Genomic DNA, 27,047 nt, shown 5'->3' with positions numbered 1-27,047 from the left:
AAGAAGAAAAAAAATACAATTGTTAGACCAACCTTTTGCATTCCTTTTGGCTAAAAAACAGAAGTCTTGAATTCCTTATTAGTGTGTGTTAATTCATCCCACTTACTTTTATTTATAGAATATCATGCTATATTTCCAAACAATTAAGCCTGCAAGCAAAGACACACTGCATATAAATAAAAAACATAATACCTCCATCAAAAAAATTTTTAAAACAAGGAAAGAATTAAAAGCTCTAACACTGAAATAATGTTCTCAGTGCAGCCAAGTATCCGAGGCATCTTGACCTATGAAACACACAACCTACTTACTTGGATAGATATACATATGGCAGAACTTCAAAATTAAAAATTCCCTAAAAAGCAATGAGAATGCAAGTACCAAAGACAGAGACTTCAGAATGCTACATTATTAGAACAATGAGCTAATCCACCTAGTTTATTTCCATTTAATTTTTTTTTTTCATAACATATAAACACAAGCCAAAGTTGGATTTGAAATGAAAGCAATAATCAAAATTCATTGCTGGAAAGAGAGAGAGATCCCCAGAAAATTTCTGGAAAAATAATCAAGCAACTGATTTGTAAGTACTTCAAAGATAAGAAGAAGGTAAGGACTAACAGTAATTTTTCAAGAACAACTGATGCCAAACCAATCTCATTTCTTTTTATAGCAGAGTAACAGGCCCCTTGGATAGGACAGACCAAGCACTTACGGTATATTTGATTTTAGTAGGCCTTTCAATGCTGTTTAACCTACAAAGAAGATTGAGAAGGAATTTTAAAAGTTAAAAGCAGATAAAAATCTGTTGCAAAGAGAAAGGGGACAATCTGTTCCAGGTGCTCATGGTAGACAGGACCAAATGTACAGGCTTCTGATGCAGTGAAGGATCCCGGTTACGGATCAGGAACAGCTTTCCAAAAGTATAAATTTTAAACCAGAGAAATAGCCTGCTTGAGGAGGCTTTGGAAGAGAGAGTACACCACCAGAGATCTTGAAGAACAGACTGAATGAAGGAGTAACATCTGCATGACTGACCCTGCATGGAGGCAGAGAGGGTGAATGAGCTCTGAATAAACTCTCGGAGTCCAGACTTTTTTTCTACATACATATCTACATTCTTCAAAAGCTCAGAATCCAAGAGCCAAACAGGTGAATCGTTCATTGCCCAAATGAGCATCTGAAAACAGACAGCAAAAATATTATATCATCAGTGGTTCTTTTGTTCCCTGGGCATAGGATATTTTGGTGCCTTTAACTGATCACTCCCAACAGCGTCACAATAGGAAGAACAACCCACTATGCTAAAATTTTTTCACCTTATCTCTTCCAGAAACAGAATATAGTACTGGCAGCTTCAAGAGTCCAAAAAATACCACTTCAGGCTCAATCAACTTATTACATTGAGAAAGTAATAATAATAAAGTCACTTGCCTGCGCCTTTGTTGCAATGATATGTAGATGGGAAATAGCATAGGATCATTCCAGGGGTGCAGGGTACTTCAAAGTTAAGAACTCAAATTCACAGCACAAAACCACATGTATCTCCATCTCTCTCTCTGTGCTCTATGCCAATCCTAGTTTCCGCACTCATGGATAACTACCATTTTGTCCTCCAGGAGTCCCACTCTTTACCATGTCCTGCCTCATCCCTGCTTTCTTCACCCACCACCTCCCCTTCTATGTTCTGTCTACCATGCTATGATCAAAATCTCATGGTCTGTCCTGCCATCATTTCCCTCCCTCCCTCCCTCCCCCCAATACCACTCTTACTTCTAGTATCACACTCCCAGTTGCTCCCCTCTCCAAACGACCATGCCCTCATTCACACCATTCTCCCATGCATGTCTTCCAGTTTCCTTCTGGCACATCTGACTTCTACTTGTCCTCACAGCTGCACCACAAGTACTGCTCTGCTTCTGCTTTCACACAACGCTGTCCTCCCGAGAGACACACAAGTCAGCAAGAGGCTCAGCTTCAGGGAAGTTTGCAGCTCTTGTGGCTGTAGGGAAACTGAAAATGTGGGCACAGTACATCACCCAAACAAAACACAGGGCACACACAAAGGGACTCCAAAGTACTGCTAAAAATCATGTGCCTCCTACAGCTTGGGGTTTAGTCATGATCTTTGAGCAGAACATTCTGGAGCTAGCTGGAAAATGAAGAAACAGTCCTACTTATGCCTAGCTACAAAAGACAACAGGCAATAGTAACTGTCTTCACTAGTCCTATCCTTCATCTACAAAGGATTTATGGGTTGTGGTGTCCACCTTGACTAAGGACAACCTCTGCCATCAGTCACTTGAAGAACACTTGAAGAACACTTGAAGAACACTTGAAGAACACTTGAAGAACACTTGAAGAACACTTGAAGAAGCTAAAGACTTTAGAACATGTAAAAACAGACTAAAGATATTATGTTTTTACCATCCTAAAGCGTGAAAAAGAAAATCAAATGTCAAAAATCACAAGCTTGGCTCCCAAATCATAAGATTTTGAAAGTAAGATTCTCCTTTCAGCAAAACTGGCTGCTGCTCCCAACTCATCCACTAATCCAGAAGTTGTAACAAATTATTTCTGTAACCATTCATATCAATTTTGTCCCAGTCTAATACCTCTTTTCCTGCTGTCTTCACCTCAATTCCCAATGACATTTCATCTATTCCTTCAGGCCAAACCGCCATCCCTTCTTGATTTTTGAGAAAAACACTAATGGGTATGTGAATGAGCGGAGCCCGAGAAATTTATGAATGTGCCTGTATCATATGGTTTGCAGAGGTTAGCAGAAAATCGGAGTTCATGACCGCCTACTTCTGTATCCCTGTACAAAAGCTGAACTCCTTGCTCCGCCTTTCACCAGGCACAGAGCAGGCAGAAGGAGATACATCTCATGCTGCCCTCCTCCTTTGACAGAACTGACCGACCGCTCATCCTTGACTGGCTGGTTCTGGGAGCAGACATACAGCTGGATAGCACTGTCCTTCAGCCCCGGTCGGACTGTAAAACTCTGCAGGCTGGAACTCCATGCACACATAGGAAAACTCGAGACATATTTGCCAGGGCTGACAGCAGTGAAGTCCCAGGTTTTTCTCTCCATCGTAAACAGTGTATGGTACATGCCCATCTCAAAAGGTGGATGAGAAAGGGCCAAAGCCATTCTTCTGTTACTACGTATCTTGAAGTTGTGTGAGTAGCTATAAAGGCCAGTGCTGGAATGAATGTAAGATATACAATCAGAGGTTCAAACGAAAGTACAGACAGCACCTCAGAAGTGATGAGTGTTTCTCATTGCATTCCTCTCTCCCGCAGACACCTCTCTTCAGCTTGCCTGGCTCTTCTGCGCAATATGATCTGTGCAGCATGAGTAGATGACAGAAATGTCTTCATGACTTCTGATAGAAACAGTGAATACCGAGGCTTTCTCTGCATCTGTGAGTCCCAAATGACTTAGTCATTTTAATTAAAAGACTCAACAGTAACAAATAACATATAGCAGTTCTGTATAGTATGCCCTCCTTGCAACAAAACCTTACCTCTGTGGTTGGCTAGTCAAACACACAGCTGTTTTTCTGCTATCGTTCTCCCTTCTTAATTGTTTCAGTGTCTTGTTCTGGGTTCATTCAAGATTTCAGTCTATTCAAAACACAGCACTGAAAGTCATCTTTCTTACTTTATAACAGGGCTTTCTTTAATCCCAACCTTCAGAAGAGCTTACTCCTTTCTTCAGATGATCCCATTGAAGATTTGGGGAGTTCAATAACCTTAATAACTTCAAAGTCAGACTTACCTTAACCATTTAATCTCCATTCGCAAGTCTGTGCTTTCCTACCTATGGCTATAGTCTTGCTTCTTATTACATTTCCCTGCAGCCTGCTAATGAATCCAGTCTTTTTCTTTCTTCCTGTGACTCTTTTTACGCACTGTCCCCACAGGCTGCTCTTACTTAATTCAAGTTCTTCTGAGTTAATCCTAAATTAATACTCCATCGGTAATCATGACAACCAAGAAGGTATCATTATTCTTGACAGACTGACACTGACACATACTTTACTCCACTCGGGCTGCAACAACTTCATTCTGGACGTGAGGAGACACTCAACCAAGCCTGCATATTTGGGGTAGGTGGTTCCCCTTCCCTGTTGTTTGTTGCTATGGCAGGTACCTTGCCCGGGGGTTCAGCTGAGGGTTTGGCGCTCCACAGCTCCCCCGGCTCCCCACTGCCCTCGGAGCCCGTGTGGAGGAGCTACGGCAGACCCACACAGTCTGGCAGTGCCATGATGTGGATGTATAAACAGGACCGGCATGCAACTGACACTGCTGCACCGAACAACTTTTCTGTTTGCCACGATCAGGATGTATGACAATATGGCAAGCTGCTTTGAAAACACTGGTGATACAAATATATAAGGATTAAATCTCGCTAGTTCTGTGAGGCCCACAAGCACCAGCCAGCACCGGTCGCCACTGACACCAGCTGGAGGGCCTCTTCGGGCGCTTGCAGCAGCCGCGCTGCCTCTTCCCGCACAGCCGTGGGGCCGCGGGGCAGGACCCACGCTGCCCCCATGCCCCGCACAGCGCCGTGGCCATGCCGGAGGGTCCCAGCAAACACGCGGGGACGGCGCCAGGCAGCCCTTCGGGGGCACACAGCTGAAAGCCCCACGCCCCTCTGCGAGCACTCAGCTCGGCGGCAGAGGCGGCTCCCGGGGCCCCAGCCTGCCCCAGGCCTCTCGCCCCACCGCCGCCGCCGCCGCCACCGCCGCCGCCGCCGCCCCCGGCAGAGGGCAGCAGGCTCGTCAGCCCCCACCGCCTTCCCAAGCAGGTCCCGCTCCTGTGGCCACAGGGCTCGGTCCGGAGCTCCTCTGCGGTAACTGCATTAAAATAATAATAAAAAAAAAAATAAAAGGTTTGGCACTGGGGGTGCCCCGCGTCGCGGTCAGATGACGTCACAGCCCGCGCGTCCCTCGGCCGCGCCCTGCCGCCGCGCCGCCACCAGGGGGCGCCCCCGCCCGCGACGCGCGGCCCCGCGCGCCACCCCCGCCCTCAACCCATTGGCTCCTCGCCGGCCGGCGGCGGGTCACGTGCGCTGCCCTTCCCGCCTCCCTTCGCCCTCTCGCGCCTGCCCCGCCCCTCCCCCCTCCAAGAGGGCCCTGGCGGACCTATCCCACAATGCTCCCGCCGGCGGCGCGGGGCGGTTTGGAGGCGTCTCGCTGGCGAGCCGCGCCGCCCGCCCGCCGCCACGCCGCCGCCCCCCCAGCCCCCCCGCGGCGGAAGGCGGCAGAGCAGCGCCCCCCTGCGGCCCCCGCCGGCGCTGCGCACTCCCGGCCGCGCGCGGACATGTGGCCCGGGGGCCGCTGAGCGGGGCCCCGCCGAGCCGAGCCCAGCCGAGCCGAGCCCGCCCTCCCGCCCGGGCGGACGCTCCTCGGCCGCAGCGGGGCGGCGGGCGCCGCTCCCGGAAGCCCCGAGGCGGCGGAGGCGCGGGGAACCGCAGCCTCCGCTTCATGCGGGCGGCCGCGGAGCAGTGACCGCGCGAGGGGACGCCGCGGCGCCAGGTGAACAGCGGCGGCTGGGGCCGGGGGCGGCGGGGGGCGGGCGCCTTCCTCGGGAGTTTCCGTGAGGGGAGGGAAAGTGCTCGGGGCCGCTCCCCGACGTGGGACGGCGGCGGGGCGGCGGGCAGGGCGCCGGCGGGAGGGAGGGGAGGCGGGCGGTGCTGCCGTCCCGCTCTGGCCGGGGCCTTCGCCTCCGCTTTGAGCCCGCCGGGCTCGGCTGCTGCCTCCCTCCCTCCGCTCCGCCGGGCAGAGGGCGGGGTTTGCTGCCGGCTCCGGCCTCGGGTTTTCCCCCTCCCCTCCCCTCCTCTCCCCTCCCCTCCCCTCCCCTCCTCCCGCCGCCCGCGTCGTGGCGCCGGCCGGGAGGCTGGCCCGGCCCGGTGCTGCCACTTGCCCGCCGTGACAGGCCGGCGCGGGGGGAGGCCGGGCACGCTGCGCGGCCGCCGGGGCGGCTCTGGGCCGCCCGCCTGGTCTGCCGGGACGAGAGGGGAAACAAAGGGGGGCGGCCGGGGCGACCGGCCGTTCCCAGGAGACCGCCGGCCCCCTCCGCGCCGAAAGCTTTTGTGAGGGCACAGCGAGAGGAGCAGCAGCCCTGCCCGGTGATCCGTGAGCGGGGCTGGCGCGGGGACCTCCCCGCCGTGGCGCTGGCCTGAACAAAGATCCCGGTCCGGGGAGGCACCGCCGTCCATCCTTCTTCTTCCCGGGACCGGCGGGCGCTGAACCGGCCGCCCGGAGCTGCGAATACCGGTAGCGTTTGCTGGAAGAGCGTCTTCGAGTAGCAGGAGTTACTGGAAGACTTTGCAGTTGTGGAGGAAGTTGCACGGAGAGGCTCAACTCTGCTTTTGTGCTGTGGTGGAGTCGCGGCTGACTTAAACATCGGTAAAGTTGCACTGAGTAACGCTGGAGCCTGGAAGTGATGCAGTTATCGAGCCAGTGAGAGACTCCAATGCTGCTTGTGTTTTAGAGTACATTGTGTCCTATTTTTTTTTTTCCCCTTTGGTGAGTATTAAAGAATATTATTAGCCTGAGCCCCAAATGTAGCTTATCTCTGACAACCTATTGCCACGTTTATAACTTCAAAACATTTTTGGTAGGACTAAAATTGGTCCCCTTCCTCTCACAATGTTTTTATTTCAGACTCCTAATTAATTTTAATTTTTTAGGAAGAATGAGATAACAGAGAGGAAAACCAGGTAGTCACTGTTTGTTTGGTATCAGTAGCTAGCTACTGTTGGCAAAGCATAATTTATTTAAAATGTCAAGAGAGGGTTAAAGCTGTTCACATCTAAGTAATAATTATATAATGGGTTGGAATGCCCCTGATTATTGAACAGCTATTTTAAGATAGTAATTTTAGAGCTTTTTAGGGCTTTGATAACCTTAAAGGGAGATCTAGCTAACTTAGTGGCTGACATTATGTTTGTATATCACTAATGTATTGGGGGCTTTTAATTGTCTTTCAGTGGATCATAGTTTTAAGTGAAGTGTAATCTAACCTAGAGTTTTACTATGTGGCTATTCAGACTCTTACAAACGGGAGAAGAGGAATGGGGGAAGTCTTTAGTCATTTTGTCATGGTTTCTTTCAGTCTTAGCAGAAATAAACAGTAGGCTTCTTAAATGAAGTTACAGGGTGACTAAAATTTGCTATTATTTGGTTGATCATACATGGTAATCCATGTCTCTTCTTTTTTAACCGGAAAGCTGTACTTAGAGATTCACAAGATTAAAAAAATTGATAGCATTCTCTTTAGTCACATGGAAAAGGCTTGGAAATAATCCCAAGTACTTTTTCAAGTGTTTTCTTTAGCATTTCTAGGAGTATAATGTTTGTTGTTCTGTTTTCCTTAGATGAGATTACAGATACTTGGGGGGAGGCTATTTAGGCTTTTAGTCACAATGTTAAATCTTTTGCAGCTTTCCTTTCAGTAGTTTACACTTGCTGATGTGTCAACTTCCGGAATGATAAATGGCCCAAATAAGAAATACATCAGTTTTCTTTCATGTTCCATTCACCTTAAAGTCTGCTTGTGAATAAGCAGAATGGACAACAGCTTTGTGGCCTTGCAGGGGTGAAGGGAGTCTCTCTCATCCAAATGCTCTTGAAAAAGAATCTTTTTCAGACCTTCTCTAATAGCACTAAATCCAGGTTCATTAGTTTCTCATATGCAGACTATCTTTAAGATTGGGAACACTTTTTCAGGAATTTGAGTTTTTTTGAACATGAATTTATAGTGCTCACAATATGTGAAGGTTGTTGAGTTTGACTCAACAAGGAGATGTAACTTTATCTTATTCTCCAGTTATTCAGCTATTGCTTTTGAAACATCCAGATGATAAAGAGTTACTTTGTGCTCTTGACTGACTGTAGTTTGACGCAGTTGATGCATGACTTCTAGCCTCTGGTTTTATAAAACTTGTAGATGGTTCTGCTCTGGTTACAAAAGTCTGCTGTGGGGTTTTTTTCCCCCTGTTACAGGGAGTCTTTGGAGAATCTTTGCAGTTTTCCACTGTCCTGAGTACTAAAAAACCTGTGCAAAAACTCAAGTTACTTAAAGTTGGCTTTATTTAGTAATTATTTTAAGGGTGATTTTATTTCAATTAATGCTATATTTAAACATACACAATATTAATGGGGGGGGGGGAACACTGCTGGAAAAAGTTTGATGGACTGACTTGCCATACCTACACCAAAATTCTTGAAGCCTGGCCTTCCACTTCCATCCACTATTCAGTGTTGACATTTTCTTTCCCAGCAATCTAAGGTGAGGGAGGAAAAATGTCCTTCCAGTTAATAGTAACAAAAACATACAGTCCAGTGCCTGCTGATAGCTAAACTGATCATTCAGTGTTGTCAACCATTGTTATCAGTTTGTCTGAATGAATTCTGAAATAGGTAATCTGCTAAACCATTTAAGATTAAAGTAGATTTTATAAATCTCACCATCGCTCAATTTTTTGCCCCCTTTTTTTTTTTTGCAAGTTGGAGATACAGTGTTAAATGGATTTATACCCTAACCCTTCTTCAGTAGTCATAAAGACCCGAGGTCTCTAATGTGCATATTCTGTAGAGTGCTTCAAAACAAGGGCTAGTTCATGGCTTTTCAGCAGTGAAGGCACACTTTGTTTGATCTGTATGTACTAGTCTACCTTGCCCTGAAGGGCAGTGACCTTGATCTGAGAGAATATGAGTGCAGTGACATTGTATCTTCTTTTTCCTACTTGTTTGATCTCTTTTTACCCAGTGGTTGAGGATACGGGCACAGTTTGCAAGCAGAAAGCCATGAACATCTCTCTTTTGGGATTTGCTTGGTTTTGGTACCCTGAACCACTTGAGTAGGATGATTCCCTTGCATATGAAGTTAGCTGCAGTCGTGAAATAACAAATGGAGGACTGCAGCTGCTGGAGGATGGAAGGTGAATGTGCATCTGCTTTTGTGTTCCCTAAAGCTGCAGCTCTGCTGTCCTGAACAGTTGTCCATCTCCTCTCTAGGTCTGGATCTGGTGGAGTGCCAAAGGCAGGGTGACTGCATTGGAGGGGCTCTCAAAGGTTGAATATGCATATTCTGTACTTCAGTGGCCCACACAGGATTCAACAAGTAGTTTTTTCTCTGTCAGGAATTAAAAAAAAAAAAAGTGCTAAGGAAGTTGCCTCTTGCTTTTAGAAACATTCTGCTTTCCCACAGCTTATTTTTATGGCACATCAGATTGTTTCTCCAACTAAAAGTCTTGAGGAAAGCTAATTAAATTTAACCAAATGTGGAAGTTGTCACTTCTAGGCTGGGGAAATTTTTAACTGACTTGACAAAAGATGATCAAAATACCACATTTAATTATGTATGAGTAGGCCAGATTAAAATAAACTTCGTATAAAATGCATTTACTCAGGTAACAAATATATATATACCCACACCTGTAGGCATATATGCATCTATGGCTTACATTTGTGTATGTTGTGCTAAAATGAATATTTTCAGCCATTCATTTTTTATTATCAAGTAATGTGCTCACAAATTAACTTGATGAAACAGTAGTATTACTCTTTCTTTTTTTTCTACATGAGAATATACAATCTGAATTTTAACTCAAAAATACTCCATCACAGCAAGCATGAAAAGTAACATTTTAATTTGATGATTCTGTGGCCAGTGGCATTTCTTCTTAACTTTCTGAGATTATTTCACATTATTTCATGTGTGTGTGTGTGTATATATAAATACATTTAAAAATGTAGGAATGGATATGTAAAGGGAATTGGGAAGGAGAAGAACTATGTCTTCCAGAAGCTGTTTTCTAAAGCCTAATACTGTGGTAAATTGCAGTATCTGATCACTTTTTCTAATAGACACTAATAATAATGTCTGTCTTAATGCAGATTTTATTTAAGGATTGGTGAACTCCCATTAAAATGCAATCTTTGTTCCTCTGTTATTAGGTCTGTAAGTACTGCTTAACTGCGATCTGCCTTCAAAGGTACGATCTGTGAGTAAACCTGACTGATGCATTTAATGATGTTTGGAACTTTTCCAAGCTAGTATGAAATTGCTTGGAAACGTCAAGTGAGTTAACACTTGTTGCCTCTCTACTTACTACCTGGCTTTTGTTAGACTGCCAGCAGTAATAAGGAATGAGAAATTCCATGGGATTGGTGGCTGGTCCTCATGTATGTCCATACCTTCAGATAGCAACACAGGCCAAAACTGCAGCAGTGAAGACTTCTACCTTTCTTGGTGTGCCACAGGAGAGATGGAGACTCTTACATGAAGCTGAGCTGTACTGATACTCAAAACTTGAGTTTTAAGGTAGAATCTGAAGGTAGATGAGTGGTGTTAGTTGGACTGCTTGCTATCCAGAGCAAATAACTTCAGCAATTCTGGACACAGGAGGGATGGTGAAATTCTCTGCTTTCTATACAGCCACTGAATAAGCACTTCTTGCATGCAGTTTTGCCCTTTTTTTTTTTTTTTAGAACATTCTTAGTTTGTTACTTGTGATGTAACAGGTAGTGACCCCTGTGGATAGATAGGTGTAATGGAAAGTAAATGGAAGTCCTGTGAAACAGTTGGAGAAAAGGAGTCTGTTAGAACTACCTTGAGCTCATTGGAGTTTTGTTTTAGAGAAATTACCAAACAAATATATCTGTAACAGTTGAGTATATTCTTCTCTCCTAACCTATGCAATTGTGATTTTTAAGGTGTAGTTTCATCAGCCCAAGCAAGAAAGGCACCTTATACAACTCTCAGATAAGTCAGTTGGTACCAGGGGTTATTTTGTGGCTGTTATTCTGGCAAGAAGCTTTGAATGGGAATGGGGTTCATCATCTTAATGAGCTTCTAGTATTGTTGATGTGGGAAGCTTAAGTTCTTGTTGAAGCTTTGCAATGAGATAGAATAATCAATTATAACAAAAACTAGGTTGTTTACTTAAGAATTCACAGTATTGTTTTGTTATAGGTGATTTCTTGATGCCCTCTATATGGTTAAAGTAACCCAAAATGCTGAGTAGCATGTTTTTCTAATAGTAGACTCTCTTCACAAGTTGAACGGAAAAGTGATGGAATTCAGGTTGTACTTTCAAGCTCAGATCTGGCTTTTCCCTGTTACATGGTTAATAGTTTCTGTTACCTTTTGTTTGTTGCTGTTGGTGCTAAGGAAACCTTCTGTTGTGTACCTGTCTTCCATTCCTGGCCATGTTTTTCTAGCTTTATTTTAGCTATCTTGAAAGTTATCCCTGAGTAAGGTCTGTGAAAGCAGGATCAACAATAATTGAAACTGCTTACTCCCCATCTATCTACTACTTCTGAAATGACATCTAATGCATTGGTATTCTACAAATATTGTAGGAGATTTTGTGCAAAATACAATCACACTTAAAATTATTTAAGTTGTCATAAATCCTTTGCAGACTCTTTATTTTTCCACCACTTTCCAAAAATACAGCATTTCTTTTTGTCTGAGATTTGTAAGAGGTTAGTGTAGGTCTTTGGAGCTTTTAAAACAGTTATTCAAAGTCAAAAGGAGCTTGAGGACTGTGTTTTTGACACCATAGCTTTCAGGTAGTTCTTTTTTTAAGAGTATGCCTCAGAGAGGTAAAATGTACTTTTAAATGGCTATGTTATTTTCTTTCTTTTGTTTGTTTTTTGAATCAATGTCTGTATATTTTACATGTAAGCTGAAATTACTTTTTATGGAAACACATTTTTTTAATACCAAAAGAACATGTCATATCACTAAACTGTTGATTTGATGCTTAAAATGAAAGAACAGCATGCTTTTAATAGAGGACTAAAATTCAGTATATTTTTATCAAGTGTGTGTATATGGTTCTATGCGATCTTCTGTAGTGTATTTTTTCCATTTAAGTAAATCCATAAAATTATAGGGGAGCCTATACATTATATAAATTTTGTTAGAGGGATGCCCTTCAGTTTGTAAGGGTTCAGTATTCAGAAGCTGAGAAATAAGACTACCATGATGTAAGTGAAAGAAAAAATAACAGTAGTCTGTAATTGGACAATTGCATGCTGTTTCTTCCTTTGGTGGATTCAGCCCTTTCTTCTTTGGCTCAATATACTTTTCTAATCACCTACCACTCTGGTTTTGTTGCCCCATTAATTTTTTGCATCTTAAATGTGCTTCTTGTCATTGCTACTGCCCCTGAGCTTTTCATTTGAGTTCAGTCTTACTCCATGAGTTTTGACCATCATTTTTCCTTTCACTGTTAAAAGGTCTTAGCTTTTCCACTTCTGTCTTTGCAAGGTCTTTTGGTTCAGCTCCTGCATCCCTGGTGTTTAAGTCCAGCTATTTGGGCATGTTTAGGGTGGTATTAAGAAAAATAAAGATGGTCTTCCTAGTTTCTTTAGCATCAGAGAAATGATTGCAACAAGTCCTGCTGTGTTGCCATAGCACTGGCTGAAGTACGCTCATTCATCTTGTGGGAATGTTGCATGTGCAGTGTAGCAATGGGACAGGAACTTCAAATTATTAGTGTATGCTAAGCACAGACCCAGTTTATGGGAAAAAATTAAATGCAGTGGCTACCAAAGATTTCTTAAGGAAATGCAAACATTTTTTTTCCCAGATCTATGACATGGCTAGATTTGAAAGGGTTGCTTGTGTGGAAAGCATGTTCTTGATCTCAGTGATGCACTGCCAAAAATCTGCTCTTTGGTGGAAAGCATGAAAATACTGGTGCTTCCAGGTGGCTAGAAAAAAGTACTTTTTTTTTTTTTAAACTGTTCTTGGAAATGGCTGAGCCATTTTTGCTGACTTTGGTGTGTAATGCTATCCCTTCCAGCTGCAAAAGTGTGCATGTGACTAAGGACCCTCAGCAGCGGAAGGCAAGGTCATGAGTTTATGCTGATTTGATTTAGTTGCTTGAACCATGTGCACCATGACAATAGTATCTAGTCCCTAATTAGTTCCTGTTATTTGTAAATCTCAATTTCACCCAGTTTAGTCACAGACTGCTTAGAAGAAACACCTAAGTGCTGAATTGTACATTTTGTGAATGTTATGTACACTATTTTCTCTTTCATATTTGTTTGTATTATGTTAATCACTACAGTACTTCAGTGTTTTATCAGCAGTATATGAAACAACATGACTTAGCCCCTGGTATACATGCATGTTCTCCCTACGGGGGTGGTTGTGGTATAGTGCTTCTTCTGTTGGGAGTCTTATTGTACACATGCACATGTGAAGCAGCAGCACAGTGCGTATTGCCTTCTATTGAAAATACTGTTTTGGAAAGCAAAATAGGGTGGTCTTTTAATTTCTGCGAATATACATTTCATCATCTTGTATCAGTCTTTAGAAGGTTCTATTCATCCTGTCTTCTGTATAAATTAAGCTGTTTTTTCCTGGGGGAGTTAATCATGGCTCCAGTGAGCATTCCTTCTTATGGCTGTCGTGGACTCAGCTGTGGACTTCTGTAAAGATTAGGTCTGGGATTGTCTTGTATAATTCAGAATGTCTTTGGAAAGCAGTGTTATGAGTGGCAGCCTTACTGAGGAACTACCCTGCAAAATTGCCTTAGTTCAGCGCGTAGGGAAACCATGTGGCTTTGTCCTCACTGCTTTTGCATTGTCAAGAGCTGACAGAGGCTTGAGTAACCTAGTTTGTCCTCTGGCAGAGTGGAAATGGGTTTTCTCAGACTTGAGAAATGTCACTAAACAGCCAGTAGGGACACAAGCATAGCTTCAAATTACAGGTTAGATTGATCAGCTGTGAATATATACTTCGAATCAAATGAGACTGCACTGTGACAACTAGCTCCCCGAAGTGCACGGTCCCCCCCCGCCCCCCCAGCCCCTTGCTGGGTAGCAAGTTTAGCTTGATCTAGCCCTTGGTCTGCAAACTGAATTTGCCTAAGTATTGGACTGTCTTGGTTGTCAGTTGGTCACCCTGAACGTACTGATGGTATAGAGCTGTCATTTTGCTATACTTTGGTATGTAATTTCATGTGGTCTGATGAGTTAACCTCACAGCTGCTGGCAGATACTGAAAATGCTGGAGGGATAATTGATTTAGATTGACTTCTGGAGGGAATCTACTGAAGCACATTTTCTTATTGCTGCTTACTGGGTATGAGCCCTTAATATGAGTTCAGGAGACATCCTAAACTTCTGCCACCCATCCTAGTGGAACAAAGTGTTTTACGGTTGACAGTGCAGAAAGATGAGAAATAAAATTTGCCTTCTGTAGATAATTACCCATCAGTGCCAGTAAGGTAACTGTAGTTCAGTAGCAAACTCAGATTTGTCGTGTCTAAAAGCTGCTAACTGCTGTGCAAGCTTGTAATCGGCTTTCCTTCACCTCTTTGTGAGCTTCCTCAGAAAATGTGGCTCAGCCTTGTGTGATAGCATGGTGAGAACTGATGTATACAGGGAAACTTTCTTCAGTGTGTTTTTGACAAAGAGAATCAATATCCCTTTGCTTTAACTGTTTTGGTCAAACATCATACCTTTTCTGGCTTGTGGAAGTATCAGTCTTTATGTGGATTGTCCTAGTAGTTATGTGGATGCTCACGATTCTGATAAGCAAATCAGCCCTTGCATGTGTGTCATCTTCGGGGGTGGAGGGGGGTGTGTGCGATATAAGTGTTTCACAAACCTTGGTGGCTTGTGTTGTCTTAAGTTATCTACTACTTAAGACTGATAAAATGGCTCGCTCTTTTGGATGGTTTCTTGGGATAGGATTTGGAATTTTGCTGAAGACAGTGACAGCTTTATTATCAGTTGAATTTTAGCACAAGACTTTTGAGTCATTCAGTCATTTCAAGCTCAGTCATTCTGAGCTTGAAATAAAAGTAATTTTGTTACTGCTTGTTTTCCAGTGCTAGTGGTTCTTCTGTAACCTGCATCCTTATTTTTCTTTATTACTAGGTTAAAAACCAATGAGAATGATTACTTTGGGAAGGAAAGGAATGTGAAGGCTGGTAGATCGGGGGGGCAGCTGCATGACTGGGATTCTGAGGTGAAGGGATGCTTGTCCCATGTGCAAGTTTCCCAGTACAGAGAGAGATGGGAAGTTCCTTAATAGATACCTGTTGGTGATACTGACTTTGTTACTATCTTCAGTCCCTCATACGCGTAAATCTGTTGGGTTTTGGGTTTCTTTTGGCTTTGATAATAACTCTTACTTAAGAGTATTAAATCAGTACCATGCTGCCGTTAGAGGTATTAACAGCAAAGCACAAGTTTTGTGATACAAGTATGTTGCCCTTTTTTTCAAGTTGGTAGTCTGTCTGGTTTAGTTCTGTGTTGTATTGAAGCTTTTTGGATAGTGACTTTTCTAAGTAGAGCTAGAACATGGTTATTCACCCTTACACAAATGAATAACATATGAATAAAGTATTCTTCAGTTACTGTTAGTAACTGTAGAATACTAAAGAAACTTGTGGATCAGCGTGACTTGTCAAGGCACGGGTACGTGAAATGGTACTGCTAACATTGTTTGGCTACCTTCTTTTACCATCCAGTACACTGAAGTGTTTTAAATGCTAGAGACTAGAGTTCAATCTGATTTGTAGCAGCACTTCAACACGTAACATTCTGTAAAAGACACAGTGTGTCCCCCACAGTTTATAGAATATTCTCAAATATGTGAGGTCTTATAAAATGACATCTATCTTATTGCCCTGATGTTTTGCCTATGTCTTGCAGGTGCTCTTCTGTTAAACTTCAGTGAGGAATACTGCCTACTCCCTTGACTTAACATGAAAAAGTCTGTATGGCAGGTTTTAAGCCAGTTTATAACCTTTATACAGGAAGGAGATTACCTTGTGTGTGTGTCCACTGTAAGGTTCTATATCTTCCTTGAAACTCTTGGCTCTTTGGATGGTCAGACAGGTTACTAGATGAGAATTGCTGAGTCACTATAGCAGTTCCTCAAGCTGTAATTGCACATTTCCATTGAGTTCTGCGTGCTTTCGTTGCTTAGGAGGCAGTTACGATGTTGTCCTGTATACTTCTGTGAATGCTGACTGGACACAAGTGTTGAGTGTCCGTAGCTGCTATTCAGTCTGTTATTGTCGAGGTGGCCACAAAAATGAAAGCGCTGAATCTAGCAGGGACAGCTGTAGCCCCAGCATCTGCAGTGTAAACGTGCTTGTCAGTGTCTTGCTGCTAGACTGTGGGAAAAGAAATCCTGAGGAGGATATCCACTGTGGTGTTCTGGGGTTTTCTTCTTCTGTATAGGGAGGGGGAAGGTTGGTGGAAGGCAGTGTACTTTTTAAGATGGTATAATTCTAGCCATTTGGCTTTGACAGTTTTCTCCTGTGACTTTACCTTTCATTTTCGCAGGCTTGGGGTAATCTAGGTACTGCTATGTCCTTGAAGGGGGGCAGTTTGACAAGAAAGTCTTAGTTATTGTAGCACTGTGCCACTGCCAAAAGGGGCAATCCTGTTTTATGTCTTCCCACCCCCATTCTGTCACTTGCAATTTCTTTGGCACACGTGTGGCTCTTAGCCGAGTCTGTTCCCCATTGCTAGTGGCTCTTAGCTGAGTCTGCTCACCATCTCTAGCGGTGAGAAACAGAGCTGCTTCTTTTGGTGGCAGAAAGCTGTTAGATTAGATTAGCTCTCTTGGGTAATTGCATCCTTAGAGGGTCTGGAAAGAGTCTTTAAATCAGCAGTGTCTCCTTGCCTGAATAGCACTGATTCTTTCCAAGACACTGTATCTACATGAATAGGCTTAAACCACCTATAGAAAAAGGTTTATCTTTCTATTCCCCAAAGCATAGCACTGGTCTCTTTCTTTCTGTTCATCTTTGTTGGTTCTATGGCATTGCATTTGGGAATGCAGACAAGGTGCAATTTGAGCATACAAAGAGCAAAGATCCTCTTCAAAAGCCCTCTTTTGAGTGTGCCTCTTGGTTCTATTCTCACTAATGTTCTGGGCCATGAGATTTTACTACACAAAGGAGCAAATGCAGGATAAGTGCTTCCACATCCTCAGTTTAGCCCTCATTTATTGGAGGGCAAACAACATTACTGAGTTGTCACTTGAAACAAGTCTACCTTCCAGGCTCTTCAGGCAAATGAAAAAGTTTTTCCAAATAAAAAGAACTGTGAAGGTTCTTGATGTACTTTTGCAAATTCCCAATAGTGTCTTTTGGGTTTTTTTCTTTTCTGGAGTATGTGTTGCGTTAGACTTGATACAAGTTGGTAAAGACATTTTCAAATGTTCAGCTGCCCTTGGAAATACTAAGTGTTTCCTCAGCCCATCTCCAAGATGGCACAAGACTTCTGGCAAAAGTTTTCAAAATTTTCATCAGCAGCTGGACATTTGCCCAGTAATGGTCCAGAGATTATGGGGAACTCCAGTGGACCCTTTGTGTTCTGCCATTAATTACTAAAAAAAAACCCACCTCTGTAAATGTGGCTAAGTATTGAGATCTGTTTTCCTTAAAAACATGCTTGCCAAGGGAGAATCTTAAACCTCCTTCCGGGGTTTCTTAAAGACCATCAGAATGCATAGGGCAAAAAATAGTCCTATTTATTGCTGCCCAAAATTTTGATGGGAGTAAAGGGTGTTATTGTTTTATTAAGCAAATAAACTGTACACTGAAGGTATTGTTTCATATTTGAAACTGATCGTTTCTTGAGTTAGTAAAGAAATCAAACCACAACTAAGAGTGCCACAGATCCTTTTTAAAAGAAGAGGAAATATTGTTAATGGAAACAGAACAGTCAAAATAAGTTGCTACTATGAGTATTGATGCAACCTGTATCTAAGAAGTTGAAAGGTTAATTACAAATGTTTCCTAAGTTAAGCCCGTTAAGGGAACAAGAATAAGCCAGTCTTGGACATCATTTTGCACTTGTTTTCTGGAGATCTTGCTGCATGTATTCTTGATTTCCATCTCCCTTTCCAACTGAACAAGTGTACTTCTGTTCAGATAGGTCTCTAGATCGTTACTGTATTAAACGAAGAGTGTATTTAGCTGTTGCATTTTATTTATAGGGCATAAAGAATGCTTGTAAAGACTTTGTCTTGTAGCTAGTCAAAAAGGAGGCACATGCTAATTTCATGTGTCACTTATAATTAGGCTACTATAAATTTTCATCTGATGATTTTTCCATGCCTATTTAATTTTAAGATTTTAATGTAATAGATTTTAGTTCACTAAGAAATTCAGTTGCATGACTTTGAACAGATGAAATCTTTCCTGCTGCATGCACAGTGAATTAGTGTTGAAATACATCTGTATTTTTAGGTTATGAATTGTATGAAGTAGTTTGTGTTAATATAAAAAGTAAATCACACTTATATTTTTGTGATATAGAAAATTGTTTAGTGTGTAAATGGCACTTACATCAGTATGCTTTATGGAGTTGTTTACATCATGAAGCTGTGTTCCTCAGACAGACAGTGACAAATCTATTCCCACATTCTACAGTTAACTCTGTTTAAACACTTTTGTTGGCAAATGTCTTTGGCATCTGCCTTCCATGAAGACAAGAACAGGAATTGCCTTTGAAGAATAACCTAGAAACTTAAATGTTTAACTCCTGTAAAAATGACGGGGGGAAGGGGTTGTGGTGTGTACTTGTGATAATGTCCTTGTTCACTGTTTTCAGTTTAATATACTAGAGTATTCTTGCCTTTATCTCAAATATGAAATTAAATAAGGTATTTCTCTTACAAAGTAATTCCATTGAAAACTTACAAGCACCAGAAAAGTACCATCTTGGCTGTAATGCTATGCTGTCTTTAGGCATTCTTTAGGCATTCTTAGGAAGTATTTTATCTATAGAGTTGGGGGGGGTGATTTTGTTAGCACTAACATAGTACAGTGCTTGTTGCTGTCTTGTCAAGTGCCTTGCATGTGTGGGTCTTGGGTATTTTCTAATATTTCACATCAAAAACTGAATGATCACAACTAAAACATGTTAGTCACGAGTCAGTGGAATCTGGTAGAAGTACTCTTTGGATATTGGCATTCTTCAAATATGTATTAGCCTGATTGGATATGATTAGCCATGGATATGGACATATGATCTTCATGTGATTTCATACAGTTTGGTAACTGGGATAATGACAAAAAAAAATTTATCTTGATGCTTTCACTGTCATCATGTCCGTGTCCTGTCCCCCCCATCCCCTCCTCCTGCCAAGACTACAGATTTCTTGTATGGCATGCAGCTGGAATGACAAAAGTCTGAGAAATACTTCCAAATCTTCTTGAAGTTTAGAAGAATCTAAAGGAATGTGTCACATCTTGGGACAAATAAAAGTTCTTTTTTCTGTGCTGTCTGCTCCTCCTAAACCACTGTGTTCTCTTTTCCTAACTCTGTTTTAAATTTTATAAATTTAATAGCAGTCTTTAGTGTTAGCTCTTCTGCTATTCCAATACCTGTGATGCTTGTTTTAAAGTAGTGCAGAAAATAGTATTTCCAAAGTTAATTTGTTAAATAGTATGTAAATTTTGATAGTATTTTACTTTATTTATAAATATTTATATTTCAGTAGTATTGAATTCCTCTGCTGTGTTGTGCGAAATGCATTGTGAAACTGGCAAAAAGGTGTGCTGTGCAAAGTGATCTGTGAAATGCATTAGTGGCACTCAGTATCTGTTTAAATAATAGCTTTGTGAGAAGAATGATGTAACACCACATAAATGTTTTCAGTTGCTGCACATCTTGGATTCACTGATATTCTGTCAAAATTTTAGGATCTCTGTTTTTCTAATTATTGTAACTGTGCAAGAATTTCTGGGATGTTTTTGTGTCTAGAAAGAGTACAGTGGAGAAAAGGTTACTTTTTCTGGGGAAAAACAAATCTATAGAGCTTCTGTGGGTTCTATTTCTGCAATCTGCCTTAGTGAACTCAAGACCTCTTATAATAAGCATGAACTCTGCAGCTACTGCTTAAGTTACAATTTGGTATCTAGATTGTGTCTGTTTAAAACGTTTTCTGTGGACGGATGCAGAGTGCAGAATTCTTGATCTTGTCTTTAAATGGTCTCAGCTGTGATGTGTCCTGGGACTTTTAGGTTTGAGAGACATTTGAACACAGCTTATGGATTTTTCTGCTTCTGTAAAGCATTGCTGAGGTTTTGTTAAGACGTAGAACAGAAGAAATATTCTTATGTTTTATATATAAAAGCATGTATACCACACACTGGCACATGATTTAAACTTTTTGGGACCAAAACCACTTAAAAGTTCTCTTGCAAATCAGCGTGAAAACAACAGACCTTGATCTTGTATTTTAAGTTCAAATGTGGTTTTGGTGGTCTTACCTGTCCTAATTTGATGCAGATTTTGCTTGTTTAAGGCATTAAATTTTAAAGTAGCAGTTTGGCTTTTGTTGGATTTCATCTTGCCTAGCTTGCAAAGGATAATAGGTGGTGGTCTGGTCAGTGGTTGTTCTACTAACAGAAATTGTATACAACTTATGGCATTCACTGCAGCATAGTCTGTATTAATATTAGTGCTAGTAACTGCTCTACAGTTGATGGCATTTATCCTAATGATATCTTTTAAAGTCATTTTTGTATCAAAATAGGATAGCAGTGTAGGGGGAAAATTCCCTTATAGCTAGGTTCTTGTTTCCTTTTCCCTTCCCTTCCCCCACCCTCAGTTGATTTAACATGTTCCTTTGGGGGGATTAAAAAGTAGTTTCTAATGGGAACGTTGAAGCCATTTAGCATTCTAATTACAGATTTCTAATTAGTTTCACAGTTTTGACCATTTCTTTAATGAACTGTCTGTCTTCGAGACTCGCAAATCAGAGTCCTGCTTTCTTGGATTGCCTAAGAAAGCGAGAAGTGTGTTATGTGATGGGTATCTGAGGGAGTGGTTTTCTTTCTCAGTAAAAAGAAATGATCATTAAAACACTTCCTGCTACCAAGATCAAGCAATAAAGACTTGATCAGAAAGTAAGTTTTGGGAGGCAAATTCTGTCTCTTCCCCCTCCTGGATATCCAGGTGGTAAAGGGAAACCAGTGTAGTCTGTAAGTGAAATAGAAGGAAGTTTAGTTGCGGAGTGTGATTGTGGTGTTCTTGGCTCTGTCCTGCTGCTTTTTCTAGCAAAGGCGTTAAAGAGTAAGGGGTTTGAAACCTTGGTCTGTTTGCTTCAGGTTTGAATGCTTCAGTAGCAAATCTTGGTAATTTCTGATTTCTTCAATCTTTTGTGAAGTTTTAGTTTTTCCTTTTAAAGAATAATTTTAATTATTAAATATTATTATTTAATAATAATAATTTTCTGAAGAAAACTGCTGGTCCCTCTAGGGCTGTTGGGTTGGAGCTTTAGGTGCTTATACCAACTGCTGTGGCTACAGAAGTTTGAAATGCAAGATATTCAGTCCTTGGTGTAGGTTTTGGGTTTTGTTGGTTTTTTTTTTCAAGTGTATTTCATTCTGCATGTAGTAGGTAAGCCTCTAAAGAACATACACTTGCTGTTTCTTATGCAAGATCAAATTCTTTCAACCTATATGATGTGGATCACAAGGATATTCTCTATCCATGTTATTCTTATTTCATACTGCTCCTTTGGAGAACGGTTAAAAGGTGCATCCTCCCCATTCATGATACTCCACTGCACCTGTGCTTGTGACCTGTCCCTTGTTTGATGATATAACTTTCCCTGCATTTTTTTGAGTGCCAGTAGTTCTAATTGTATGACAAAAGCAAGAAGCAAGCAAATGTAAGCTGCTTTTATTTTTCTCACTTGCCACTACTACAGCAATGCTAGGTGTGGAAAGCAACTAACTCTTCTGGTGCTTGTGTGTTTAATTTCGTTGCTTCAACCATTTGTGAAAGGCAATTTGCAGTCGTTAGTTACTGCAGTGTTATGTGGGGTGGTTTGCATAGAAACTTAGCAATACATTTAACTTTTAAAAATAAAAGCACCGTTGGTGGTCTTGAAACACTGCAAAACTTTGCATTTGTTGAACAAAAGCAATTTTCAAGTTTGAAGTATCAGTTGCTAGACAGCATTAATGATGCTCATAAATTGCACACAGATTGTAAAAGATCTGTATCTAACTCTTAAGGTCATTTGTTTCTACTCTACAAAGGTATAATGAAATGGAGAGCACTGGAGAGCAGTCATTAAATCCATCGTGGTAATTTTGATTTTCAAGTTGCAATCTAAATGAACTGTGTAAACTGTTTCTATGTTTTCCAGACTACATTTTGTAAGAAGATGAAGAAGAGAAAGCAATGTATTCAAGATAGTGAGGGTCAGAAGCATGAAGGCATGGAAGGTAAAGTCTGTGTGTGTGAAAATATTCAAGTATATTATTTGGGTTCAAGCTGTGAAGGTCAGATTTTACATTTGCTCACTCAATTAGTATGCTGCTTGTTTTGAAAGAAGTTGTATAAACATAACCACTATCTGAGCATAATATTTTTCTTTGGCTTGTGGGGTCCCCAAATCCTTTCCTGTCTCTTCTGTTTTTTACTTGTTGACGTCTAGTAGCAGAACAAAAATGAAGATAGCAATTGTTATTCAGAAAAATAATTAGAGTAAAATTCCTTGAAGAAAAGTTCTTGCATTTTTATATTCTGAAAACAATTTCTAACTTTAACAAAATTGGGGTCATTTTTTCTTCAATGTACATGATTAGGTAAATATTTGAGGATGTTCAGATGAAAACAGTTCTAAGACTGGAAAACTAAAATAAAGGTATACCATGTGTATATAAGATAACGAATATAGAATATGCTGGTCTAATTTATTTCATGGAGAGAGACTGCAAACAGCCAAGGAGAAAGCACTCAGGAGAGCAACGTCTGAATGACTACATGGCCAATAGGAAACACTGTGTGATGCTTTCCTTATTTAAATAGCGCTAGAGCTAACTTTCCTTTGTTTCAATGGCAAATATTGGTACAGTAGTCAATGAAATATGTTGCATAGTATTTTTCACCCAAAATACATTCTTTTAACTACTCCTCCAGCCAGTGTCTTGAGTGCATTAGACCTGAAAACTTGATTAATTTTCTTTTAACTACAGAAAATTGTATTTTATTGCCTTATTCAAATCTAGAAGGATTTTGTTTCAAAAACTGTCAAAAATTCTAAGTGTCAATGTTGTTAATGCCAGGTGAAGAAAATGAAGAAAGCTGTTCCTGTTCTACTTTATTATATGATGGTGACACATGCCCCATCTGTCTGAACTGCCTTCTAGAACAAGAGATTGGTTTTCCTGAGAACTGCAGTCATACCTTCTGCATGACTTGTATTCTTAAGTGGGCTGAGGTAAGACTGAGAAGCAAGGTGTGTGTTTATTTTTCAGTAAAATCTATTGCATCTAATACGTACAGATTATTTTTTTTTAAGAAAATAAGTTATGCATTCTGTCTTTGCACAGAAGCATTTCAATGACCAGTTTATAAAGTACTTTGTGTTTTCTTTCACTAGACATCCTGACTTCCTTATGGTTACTAGAGGTTGGGGATCAGTAAAAAAGATGGTGTTGGCTGTTTGGAAGATCACACAGTGTTATGTCCATGTCGTAATATTTCAGTGTCATTAGCTTGATCTTATTTTGTTATCCCTTGTGCTGTTTGTCATACTGTCAACTCTTAGGGCTGGGACCAATATGTTTTCATGTTAGTCTACAAAATGAGTCTGATAAAACCTTAGTTTTCTAACTCTAAAGAGAATTCAGCTAAAAGGTTTAGTGCTATTCTGAATGAAAAAATTTCATTTTAATTATGGCTATTATTTGCAGATAGTTCTGGAATCTTAAAAGAAAAATTACTTGTTGAACAAATTCTTGATGATCTTGTTCTATTTAGTTCCTTTTTCCTCACATATGTCCTGTAATCATTGCATTAAGTCTTTGGTATCTTTACCTTTCCTGTAACTTTTTCAATTGTCAATATAAAACACCGAATTAGAATTGCTTTATACTGTATTGGGGGGGGTGCTCAAATGAGATGCTGCTTTTTGTCCTGCTTCTGTGTACTTGAATTGGTTGCTCATTGTAGTAGAGACCACTACTTGGTTTCTTTGCAATAACTTTGAAGTAAATGATGATTTTGGTTTCAATATATACTTTAGAAGGTTGGTATCACTTGTATGTATATATACAATATACTTATTTTTGTATTATTTTTACTGACTATATTTTAAACTTTAATTTTTGTGTTATTTATTACTGAAGGCAGACTAACATAAATCACTTATTTCTGAAGATTTTGTATGAACTTCAGAGTATTAAAAAAGGTTATTAGATGAAACTTGCTTTAGATTCACAAACCGGATAATAAACTAAGTCTCCTGTTGCCAGATTTTCTGTTCTGCAAATGATTAATTGCAGTGCTTTTATTTATAAGAGAACAGGAAATTCTCATCCACAATTTTATCCTGATTTCCTTAGCTGGTTGTTGTAATGGCAGCTGAAAGGCAATAAATAGTGACATGCACAGAGAAGCAGTAGAGTAGATGGAGGGCTTGCTGCTGGATTTGAGTTTGTTCAAATTGTCTAACATGCTTTCAAGCCCAACGAGGAAGGGAAATTTTCTTGTTTTAAAGAGGCAAATGAATGATACGACATTTTTCTTGTCATGTCAATTTTTTTTTTGGCACAAAGTACTATCCCAATAGAATAAAAGCAACTTAGGCTTTTAAGAGTTTACAGGTGAAGTAGATGTGTTGCCATAAAAATGGTGGGGGGTCATCTTTAAAGCTATGTAAGGCTTTTACTGCTTCTTTCCGTTAGTGACGTCTGATGGGTAGAAGCAGCCAGCCTTCCTTTTCTGAGGATACTTGACAGTTGGACCTGTTGAGTTCATGAAACTCCATTGCCTAATCTAGTAGTTTTAAATAAAAGTAAAGGGGAAAAAAAAGTGTTGAAAACTGGCTGACAGATGTTCAGAGGCTTCAGCTGTGAGAAGCAGATGAGGTTTTATAGCTTGGAATGATAGAAATGTATTATAAGCACATGGCCATATGAAGCATGCTGATGCCATGTGGTTTTTGAGTCCTCTATTAATATTTAGTAAGTAAACGTTTTTGTTCTTTTTTGAGAAGTGTTGCATAAGGTTTAGCTTTCTGTGCTAGTTCTTGGTTGATCATAAGTAATGAAAACTAAATAATTGAGTTAAATTTAAGTCACTCTGAATAATGAAGATATAAAAATTACCTGCTCTTCAAAAAATATGCTACCAGATTCTGTTTAAAGATTACATATTTTTATTGGGTATAAATAAATGGTTTTAAAAACACTGTTTTCCTGTTTAAGCACTGGAGAATAACAAAATTGAGAATAAGGTTGAGTGAAATCTTAAAAAAAAACCAAACAAACAAAAAAGCCACCAAAACCAAAAAAACCCCAAACACCTAATGTTCACATTACTTGAAGTGCTCTTTTGTGTATCTACAGTTATGCTTCATACACTTAAAGGCTTTGCCAGCAGTCTGTGTTCAAGTTGGATATTTCCTCTATCTTTCTGTGTTGCATCTGGACTTCAAAATATAACAGGAGCAACTACTTCTTTAAACTGTTGTTTTCAAATTGTACATAATCATTGTTCTTCTGAGAGTTTATGGCTTTTATATATAACTGTGTAGATTCTAATTAAAACCAGGGTAGTTCAGGCAGATGGTAAGAGTTTGTTTACCATTCTGCTCCCTCTTCTGTCTATGGGAGATTTTCAACATTGCAACTGCAGTTAAGTGTCCTGTACCAGCAGGTTTTCTGTCTGCAAGCAGCAGCCATAACACTTTGAAGATCTTGCTTTTTAAGAAGAGAGAGAGAGAGATAATATAGATATGTGTACTTAAAAGCAATATATAAAAATTGCTTTTAAGTGAATATCTTCTGGTTCATTCCATGAAGGGCTAAAAAGGGATAGGAAATTTGCCACAGAACTTCTAATATATTGGATCCTGATGTCTAAATCTGAGCATTTAGCTTCAGAATTAAGTAGCATTACAGTTGAGTCAGTGCTGTATTTTCTTTCCCTTTGAGGAAAGGTGTCCAACTCCTAAAAGAAAAATGAGGGGGAGACCAGAATCCCCACTAAGAACCTAGTCTTCGGATTAACTTTTTTTAAATGTCCCTTAAATTGTTCTACTCTCTTTGGCTATGTTTACTGTAGTTAATTGTGGCATCTGAGAGCATCGCTGTGCACTAAATTGTTGCCTACACTGTTAAACTCTCCTGTACTTTTAGACTGTCATCTTGTGTGCCTTTGGCCATGCTAACCAGTGCTCTCCCAAGAATTGCTGGGCAGCACTGGGCAGACAGACTGTTGGGGACTGTTTTCAGTAGGCATGCAAAGATTAACATAAATGTCATTCATCCTGTGCTACCTGTCAACTGCTTCTGTAAACTGACATTGTGTAATTTACCGATCAAGCCTTTCAAGCTTGAGACTTTGTATTTCAGTGAGGCTGTGTTGGAAAATCATAAAAAGTAAAAGGCACTAAATTTGGAGCTGAGGTTATTGGACACACTCTTCAACGGGAGTGCTGAAGGATAGTGCAAGTGAAGGGTTGCTTTCAGTATGAAGAACATGTACGTGATAACATTATTTGGCCCACATAACAAAGAGGGAGCTTTGGCTATTGCTCTGTGTGTAGGGGAAAAAAAGGAGGGGGAAGGAACCAAAACCAAAACCCACAAAACCCCCCTATCTAGAGTCTTCAAACACCATCAGTACTGTTGTGTTACACCAAGGGAAGTAATTACATTATGTGTTTCTCTTGTCTGTAATACTGCTAGTAGATTAAAACTAGTTGGGTCAAAACTAAATTTTTTAACATTGTTTTTCTGGTACACTTGTATTTTGTATTTCAGTTGGTATGCATATATGTTCGAGTTTATAATAATCAGTTCTGAAAGCATTTAAGTAAAGCTAATGTGAAGGGAGGTTAACTAGGTATCTGTGGCAAGCAGATACGTGAAGTAGTCAAAACCACTTCAGCTAAGACAACTGCTTTAGCAGCAATAGTATCTTGCCTGCGTGCGTTCCAAAAAAGTAGAGTTTTCCTCTAGTCTATTCAAAGAAAACAATCTTAAATTAGAGGAGATACTTACT

At 40.7% G+C, this 27,047-nt stretch overlaps 1 protein-coding gene across 3 annotated transcripts in view; it reads left to right on the top strand.

Moving 5' to 3' along the window:
* Positions 1-5,172: 5,172 nt before the first annotated feature.
* Positions 5,173-27,047, top strand: part of SCAF11 (SR-related CTD associated factor 11) — a 49,707-nt gene continuing 27,832 nt past the window's right edge. Inside the window, exons 1-3 of one of the 3 annotated variants that reach the window (XM_072862427.1) lie at positions 5,173-5,549; positions 22,180-22,258; positions 23,102-23,256. In XM_072862427.1, coding sequence (XP_072718528.1) covers positions 22,198-22,258; positions 23,102-23,256 — 216 coding nt within the window. In that variant the 5' untranslated portion in view covers positions 5,173-5,549; positions 22,180-22,197. Of the gene's footprint in view, positions 5,550-5,684; positions 6,543-22,179; positions 22,259-23,101; positions 23,257-27,047 lie in introns of those variants that run through there. The other 2 variants (XM_072862444.1, XM_072862436.1) reach the window with 2 other exon arrangements.

Source organism: Ciconia boyciana, chromosome 1, assembly GCF_034638445.1.
Source record: "Ciconia boyciana chromosome 1, ASM3463844v1, whole genome shotgun sequence".
Classification (NCBI taxonomy): domain Eukaryota; kingdom Metazoa; phylum Chordata; class Aves; order Ciconiiformes; family Ciconiidae; genus Ciconia; species Ciconia boyciana.
This window is presented reverse-complemented; position numbering and strand designations above follow the sequence as displayed.